Source organism: Amblyomma maculatum, chromosome 10, assembly GCF_055883805.1.
Source record: "Amblyomma maculatum isolate TAMU_Amacu chromosome 10, ASM5588380v1, whole genome shotgun sequence".
Lineage (NCBI taxonomy): Eukaryota > Metazoa > Arthropoda > Arachnida > Ixodida > Ixodidae > Amblyomma > Amblyomma maculatum.
Genome location: NC_139353.1, coordinates 52319008 through 52328086, shown reverse-complemented (window position 1 = coordinate 52328086; position 9079 = coordinate 52319008). Strand labels below are relative to the sequence as shown.

Below are 9079 nucleotides of genomic sequence, written 5' to 3'. Positions count from 1 at the left end.
CTTCTACGATGCAAAACGTATGCTTCTGATAGGTTTTAAATTAAGTCTGCTTCGTTAGCACATCGTCGTTCCACCGTTGCTACCAGAGAATTTTCGGATACCATTTTTACAACAGTTTGAGCAAAAAATAGTACTCGGTCCAATATCCGCCTCACCTTTATCTTGGCCCACTTCATATTTTTATTCTTTGTTGTTACCTGTAGCGCCATCTGTCGTTTGGCATGCTCAAGTAAAACGCTGCAAGTGAAGAACGAGGAATTTATGCAGCGGCTAAAAAGTTTGCGCACAGGAAACGTGAAGACATTGCATTCCTTCTCGAATACTCAACTATATTGACAGCACTGCTGAGAAATGCCTCATAAATGCCTTAGTTTGTTTAGTCCGCACAAGATAAGGAAAATAATTGAAAGAAGGATGGAGTTTCCGGGTCAATTAGGTGTGTTGAACTCGTATGTTGGATTTCTGAACAGCAAACAACGGAATGACGCTAGTGTTGGCTACTTATGAATGAATAATTTATCTTTCCAGAAGTGCGCTCTGTAGACAGGTTGATTAGGTAATGGCACGAACAGTTTTGAGAGACTCAGAATAGACATCGGCCCTATTATTGTTTCCACTGCACGGAAGTTCGCTTAGACGGAAAGAGATCTTGTCCAAACACCTTCGAACTTTCTGAGTTCTGTGGTGACAAACCTACAAACGCTTTGAAAACGATGAGGTACAAAGGTGATCTGGCCTCGCAGTCGTTGGGTGCGGGGCTCTGGAAAAGAAAACTGGTGATCATTTAAATATTATCTCAGGTAACCTAAAAATTGACGCAGCGTGTGTGTACATACCTGATGACAGGACGTGAAATATTTATCTGCAAGTATAAAGCACAGAACAAACACAAAGATTCACTCCTATGTTTTTCAGTCATACATAACTTTAGCAACCCTGCATACATTCACCAACGCAGTCCAAAACGCGTTCAAGGCAAGTCAAGATCCTTCCACAGATCCATCACATCAGATCCTTTTGTTTTTTCTGCGATCCAAGCCTTCGTTTCTTTAATCTGATCGGGAGTGAAATGTGCCTTCCAGTCACCGACGATTCCTTTCCGGACAAATCCATCATCGTCGTGCAGAGGCTTTGGGCTGTTGACCATTTCACGGTAAACTTCCATTGACTGAAGTGCCTTCTCAGGTGGTAGGTTTACCAGGTCTTTCAGAAGTGTAGCCATCTTGTCGTTGAAGACCCCTTGCATGTTCCTTAAGTTGGAGGCTTCCACAACATTGCGAAGCAGCTGTGGGTCTTCGCGAAGCTTTTTTCCATATTCTTCACCCAAAAAGTCGGCAATCTTTATAGCCCATGCGCTAGTATCCTTCTTCAGCTGCTCATAAGTAAAGAATAACACATTTGGGTCGTTACGATGCTCGTACCAGGATAAAAGGTTATCAAAGTAATCTCCGTAGGATCCTTTTCCTGATATGAACATCTTGTGGTACTTGGCAAAAGATACGTCTGTCTCTGTCTTTGGAGTCATGCTTCTCAGGTGATAGTAGAAGGATACGCAGACGTCGTAAGGGTTACGTGTCACATATATGTACCTGGCTTCAGGCGAGTAAGGCTGCTTGTGGAACGGCAGGTGAGTCTTCAATAGGCCGGGTCGGCGCATCTTCTCCGCGGCCTCAGCTCCCATAAGTTCCAGATAAGGAGTAGCCAACATAAAATCTGTGACTGTCTTTGGAGGCTGACCGTCAGTCAGTATGCTGAGGACAAGGTATTGCGTCCACGTAGTTCCACACTTGGGGAACGTCACAATGAAGACATCGTCTGGTCTTGGCTTATATGTGAGGGCGGAGCAAACGAGGTCTTCGTGAAAGAACCTGTGCATCCACAGTCCCTGTATGTCTCTGTAGCCATTCACGTCCATTACTTGATAATGCTAGGATCTGCCTTGAACTGGGCTGCAGGAAATTGCCTGAAATGAAGCGAGGAACAAAATGAGCCACGGTATACATTTGAACGATTTGTTTGCCCTCGGGTTTCCCAGCTAAGTAGACATCCAATGCGCGATTTCATCGCTGACGTGAATGCGTGAGCTCGGTCAGCCGTTCTTTCCACACACTGCCTCTGCCCTCGATAATTTCACACATTGGTTTGCACCCACGCAGTCTATTACGCGAAGCCTATACAGTTCGCTCGGTCGAATAGCAGTCGGCGTCGTAGTTGTTGACATCGCTTATCGGAACTATTCATGCGGAAAAATCGTGATTGTTCGACAGAGTTATGACGTCTCAACAACATTACCTCCTGTAGGAATTTCGAACACCCCGCATTCAAAAATAACGCTATAGCGAATTGGCGTAGGGTCCAGAAAGCCAAAATTGCCTACAAGGGTTTTCTTATTCAGGTATTTCAAGAATTAGAAGTAATTCAACGAAAATACCCTATCACCATTCAGGTTCGAAGCCATGTTCTTTGCATGCCAGACGGGCTCTCAGCGCCTATGCCAGGAAAGGTCTGATACCAGGGATGTTAGAGGGGCACGTAGTTAACGCATTGTGGAGCGTATACAACTTGCTAAAGTGTTTCATGTGCACGAATGTTATAGTAATAAAATTTTTCAAACAGATTTCCACAATGAAAAAGGTAAGTGTCATATACACATTGTATGGGATATGATACAAACACACATCAATTCAATTCAAAGTTAAAGGAGCTGCGCATCCACTTTTACGGCAAATGTTAAGCGTCCCCCTATTTTTGGTCCTAACGTACAAGTTCAGCGCAACAAGAAGACGTGCGCAGTTGAGCTACAGATCTTCTATTGGTGAGGGGCTCCTGGTGAGTGCATATTGCGTCGGCTGGAATGTTCTGCACCAGGACACTGCCGCTATGACGGCTGACTTGGCTGGCTTACTAGTACTTTTTCTGGATGCGTTTACAGCCCTGAAGTGCTGGTTGCGAATTCTAGAAGGTCTACTGAAATTTGGTGAAAGAAAGCACGTTACTTCGATCTTGTTTCACGCTGCTGCCTCTACACTCTAAACAGAGAAATCTATAGGACAAAAAGCGTACCATGTCCTCTACTGCACGTCCTTGTAGGGGCGCACTATTTTCACCAAGCTCTAAGGTAGATTTTCACCATTAACTATACAAAATGTTATACTTTGACAGCAGAAGCATATTCCCTTCTTAAGTAGTATTAATTTGATGTAATTGGCAATGATAGGCGGCTTTTACCCTGCACCAGACGTTTGGACATCATCAACTAGAGGACAAAGGAAGTTCATTTAATATATTGGTACTCGCTAAAAACTCGCATACGCTTTAGTGAGAATAGTCTTCCTTATTTCTCCGGAGCTCGGGTAGCATGCCGTGTCTTTAATAGGGAAAGGGCGCTAAAGGACAAACTACTCCCTTTTAGTCCCTTGTGGGTTTATTCGTGTTTATACTGTAGAAGGCTACCCCTCAACCTGCAACGTTAGCACTGCAGTAGAGGAGCCGGGTATAAAGTTAATAGACGGGTCGGTCACTCCTTCAGGACAAGACGGATGTGAGAAAATCTCTAGCGTGCCGATTTATATAATCCAGACGGGAAGGTCTAGAAAAACTGCACAACAATGAAATGCCAGAAATTTCATTTATGATAAGCGATAAAAAGAACGAAGCAAGCGATAAAAAGAACGCGGGGACCTAAGATAAGGTCACAACGGGCAGGAACGCTACTCCTGAGCACTGCACCACACGTGTCAACTACGATACTTTGAAAAGTGCGACCAGCGCACACGTTTGCAATCAGTGCACATAAGGCAGATTTTTAACAGTATCGGACGACCATTGACGACCTGCCAAGCACTCTTGCGCCTTATCACACACAAGTCCGCATATTCAGGGAGAATATGAGATGCACGCAAGTTTTCGTCCTAGGCCGACGACAACTACGTCACGAGGGAGAGCCAAGCAGGGAATGTGTAGAAATGCCCGATTTAGTTCGACGCCTGTCTCATTTTTCTTTTCCCCTGTAAAGCCCATTTTGAAGGCAGTATAATGCCAGCAACCATGCAGTTCTGTATGAATTGCTGCCGCGTGAACGAATCTTTCTTTTTTTATACTTTTCCAGAAGCTTGGTAGGATACACTATACCGCAGAGCTTTTCTGGCAATTTGCAATCGGCTGGAGATTTCCTCCCTTAAAAAGGCCGCAATGCCACTAGCTCAAAATTCGTGACACATGCACCCAGGCGTGCTGATGGAAGATCCACACAGGGACTGAATGGAAAGTTTTCGAAGTCTGACTAGATATATTTTTCTTTTGCATTCATGCGGTAATCTACCTTTTTTTGTACGCTGTATTCATTATCTTCCGCCGCATGGAAAATAAGGTCGGATGTAAAGCCAAAACGCGGTGTAATCACATGCGGATCTGCTACCGCACTCACGCTAGGCAGCTGCGTAAAGAAGAGACAATCACTCTGGTTGTGCAGTACTCCTGGCAAGAGGCTGCCCGAAGTTGCGTCAGGCAGGCATACCTTTGTGCACACACGTTTCTCACTGATTGGCCGCTCCATGCGTGATCAGTGTTTTTTACGTGAAGAAAAGAAGTAACCAATTGCAACTGCTGCATCCGGTAAGAAACTGCTAGCACTGATAAGTTATAACACGAGAAAAGCAATTAAACTGTTGTTGTGACGTAATCGGTCATACCTAAGTTATTTTCAAGCATTTGTTTTTAGCCCTGCAACAAAATATACATGGATGATGGTTAGCTGGTGTGGCTTGCTCGAGGAATAGTGGGTAGGAGTAAATACGTTGGCATTTTCAGTGGCGATTGTTATATTTTAAGTCTCGTGCATTTTGTTTTTCAAATTTCCTTGTCACCACGAAAGTAACGATGCCGAAAACAATCTTGCATTACGCGCGGGAGAGAAATGCATCACTTTAACACAGATATATTACGCAAGACCTGCACTTCAATTCATGCAGTATACAAAAGTTAAGGACGTCGTCCGTCAGTGAAATCAACCCGATAACATAATTGCGTTCCTGCCACATTCTTACACTGCGGTCAATAAGCGCGTAGGAGTACAATCATGTCGTGCAGATATTCGTGATTGTAAAATGCAACCCATATATTTAGCATTTCAGCAAACAGCTCGTGAAACGGAGTACAGAAGTTAGGCAGAGAGCCGTATTTCGTGCTTCGTACTTTTCCGAGGCTACAAAGTCAAACTCTACTAAACAGGCCATTTCGTAGTATCGTAAGGGTTGAATAAGAGGTGCTATGCACTGCAAGTGGAATTACAGTGAAGCGCCGTCGGTTGGGGCTCACATTTGCGTAAGTTCAAGTGGGTGCCATGGCTTCTCCCAATATCAGAATGTCAATGATATGTAAGCGCGTATACGTTTCCACCAACCTCAGTTCGATTTTCCAGTGTCTGTTACTTTTCCAAAAACAAAGAATATATCTTACGGGCAGCCAGCTACTTCATCCATTGCATTACCCATACCGTTTCACCGGAGGAATTAATATTGATGGATTAATAATATAACACAAGATTAAAAGTTGATACCGCTGATGAAGGATTCATGCCCCAGCAGCGTGTTACGTCTGGCCGTGATACTGCGCTGTTCAGCAGGCCGGTCGGGCGATGTACTTATGTGGCCCAACTTATATTGTAGTTTAAAATAAAAAGTAAGATTTAAATATGCCGCTTCTAAGAACAATTTAGTTATATTCGGCAGTTACAGTTAGACGTGGGTTGCAAGGCTTTTGGGCTATTTTTGTTCTCATTTTTCGACAGCCATAAAAGAATCCGGATCTATTCGTTTAATTTTTATCCGGTCACTTCGATAACAATCCCCCCCCCCCCCCCCACACACACACACACATATTTACACCCCGCAATATTTTGGACGCAAAATGCGACCATATTTTCAAGCATTTGAATTCTGCTAATGCAAAGAACGCTTCTTCGCACCAACGACGCATTTGTCTTCCTATATATTTACATAGTTCTCATTCGTATGCACATAAAGTCCAGAGCGATTTGAAGGTTATCGAGCGAGCGCCGACCAGCGTTCTAGGCGGCCGGTTTCGGAACACGGATCTCACAAGATCTCACATTCTACTCTCGCCCTTGTTCGCCGTTCAATGCCGCAACTATCATCCCCGTGATGAACTCCTCACGCTTCCTCTCCATTATAAGGTGTCCACTCAGTGAGGTAAAGTGTGGTCTGGTTACCTCTTCGTGGACGGTAACAAAATTGACGGGAAAGGTCACGTAAAGCTTGCGCTTGGCTGGCTTCATCTAATGTTTGTCCGAATACCGTTTAGAGCGACCCATAGTTCCCACCTGAGCAGCAATGACGTTACACGCGCCAAGTGCAGCTTCGTAGCGTGCTATTCCACATAACACTGAAGCGCAATATTAGCACAGCCTGTTCTCTAAAACAAAAAGAAAACAAATTATAAAGCTACTTGCCCAGGAGGGAATGGCGGCTACTTAAGAAACAACAGCATAGAGAATGACGAAAGCTGGCCTGACACCTCCATCACCCCAGCAGAGTATTCGGTGCCATGGCGCTATTCATTTTCTCGGTCGACGCTCACGCGATAGCCTTCAAGTAGCGCTAGATTAATCTCTATGAGTGCAGGTTCTGATGTAAGTTCATCGTTTGGGGTCTCAGTTTCTGCTTTCAGTGAGCCTAATATAGTGTATTGGGCTCATTAAGCCGTATCCTGAAGTATGAAAGGTATAAACGCGTCTGGTACTACAAGCAACTGATACAATGAATGTATCGCTATTAGTATTCGAACCCAGACGCTTTGCCTGACAGGCGGGCCCCCAACGTACTACGCTGTTACCGAGCCTGTTAACTAATTTATGTTTGGAATTGTACTGATGTTGCAGCAATAATTACTTTTTAATTCAAAACAACCTAACAAAAATAGCTTTAAAAGTTTAATAGTGAAAAGGCAGTATTAAAGGCTTCATCAATATTACTTATAAGGTGAAGCTTAGGTGTCCACCTAAAATTCAAAATTTTACAGGCATACACATTAATTTTTGTCTTCATTGCAAGTGAAAACTTCTGACGAAGAGAAGCTAAAACAGCTCACTATCATGTTATACACATTTCTTCCTTGATGCCAATAAATCATCAGGGCTTGCGTTCTGGTAGAACTATTTCAATGCTTGTGCACGATTTGTGTACAGACGTCATGCACGATAACTGCTCATGAATAAATGTCTAAATGACGAAATTTAAATCCCGACACTTCGAAGAATTGCACCGTAAGTATCAGTGCAAAACACCGATAAAACAGCGCAACCGTAGTGCACTACAGGATATGTAATGCCTTCCTTGTGGTATGCTGCAGTTAAAACACACCAATTCTGAACTATATATTCGCCTCGCCTAGTAGCGTCGTAAACTTGTCACAGACCTTGACGGCATCAAGACAGTTTAAAATTGAATTCCAAATCAAAATCTCAAGCCGCAAGTCTTCGCTACACAAGTAAATATTTGGCTTAGTCGTGACAACCGTATAGTTATTCTAGATACATTGTATAACTCAACACTCCTCTACGAATCGATATGGTGAGTTTCCAGATAACGGGACAAGTTACATATGCATTACTGGTAAAGAAGAGACAAGATGCCAGTGAAAGCCGCACTTTGGTTTCACTTTTTTATCAAGCAGGCCTTATCAAGGTGGCAGGGCCCATGAGATAGGTTTTAAATTCAGTGTCGAAATGACTGCTGCATTTCTTTTCATCAATGAAGAACCTGCTATTGATTTCTATGCGAGCTAGCATGAACCGATGTCGCTCAGCCAATTAAGTGCGTCGCCTCACAAGTTTTGCGCGACGTTTATTGCGTATTATGCGCTGAAATCAACGCAAACTTCCAACTCTGTCATAAACGTATCTGGTGCCTTTTACAAATATAACCCGCCTCTTTTTAGCGGACTCACTAACGAGTGGGACGCCGAAACCGCACACTTTGTCATTTTGACAGGATATTAAGTTTCCGGTGAAGAGCAATATAAGCTTCGAAAAACCCCAGTAGCAGCTACTTACCAGGCTTGAAGAGAAGCAAAGCCAGCAACGCCTCATTCACTACGCGGCGTCTTCGAAAAGTTGAAAACTTGTAACAGCCGATGCAGAAAGCGCGTTTCCACCGAAGCTTGAAGAGAAACTGGGTGCAGAGGAGTGTTGCTCGCCAGGGAGCGTTTCACCAGTCCGCGCTCGACTCGGAAACAAGGCGAGGCGTGTGACCTTGCGCGTATATTCTTGCAAGCAGCTGAAATGGCGAGTGCGTGCTCGCGACCCTCCCATGGGGAGGAGAGGCCGTCAAGGAAATGGCTTCTCTCCCATTCAATGGCGAGAAACGGCGCCCTCTTCGAGTGCACCGCTCGTGGCGGCCATCGGCGTCTCTATCGCGTCCGGGCCTTGGTTGTTCGGAGCTGCTTCGCAGCGCAGCAGCAGACAGGGCGAGCAATGAGCTCTAGATGAAATCCAGAAGAATAAAGGGTCATAGCCGGTCATGTAACGCGTAAGCAAGATGACTGATGGTCGATAAGGGTAGCTCGTTGGATTACGAACAAAAACAGGTTAAGCAGGGCGGCAGATAGTCATGCGCACGGATCAGATTAGAAAGGTTGGCAGAATTTGGGTGCTCGCAGCTGGCAGAGGACAAGATTAAGCGGAGAAATATAAGAGGTGTTTTTGCACTGCAGGGGGTGTAATCAGGGTTATGATTGCGAAGAGTCGATATCCCCGTTGGTAGTTCGGGTATGCAAATTTCGCGACCTAGTTGGTTCGCTTGTTTCCCCACAATGGAGGCTCTGCGCTGAGCTACTTCTGGACGCAATCTCGTAGAATGTTTTATTTTTTCATTTCAGCAGGAACTCGGGCTTATTTTTTCATTGTGGTGACCTTGTGCTTATTACCGCAGATTGTTTAGTCAGTTGGTGGAGCGACATATCCAAGAAACCTTCCCGCAAAAGACAGGGACACAAGGAAGAAAGGTACGCACAAGAGCGTGAATGTGACATATATTTCTAGAAACAAAATAGTACTTCAAGA

The 9079-nt window shown here is 44.5% G+C and overlaps 1 protein-coding gene across 1 annotated transcript; it reads right to left on the bottom strand.

Annotated features, from left to right (window-relative positions):
• Nucleotides 1–244: 244 nt before the first annotated feature.
• On the bottom strand, nucleotides 245–8369 carry LOC146176395 (amine sulfotransferase-like). The gene is made up of 2 exons (XM_084582739.1): nucleotides 8072–8369; nucleotides 245–1963 (listed from the first exon to the last, which is right to left on the bottom strand). Exon 2 carries the CDS (start codon nucleotides 1913–1915, stop codon nucleotides 971–973), a length of 945 nt encoding a protein of 314 aa, XP_084438865.1. The 5' UTR covers nucleotides 1916–1963; nucleotides 8072–8369; the 3' UTR covers nucleotides 245–970.
• Between the last annotated feature and the right edge of the window lie 710 nt (nucleotides 8370–9079).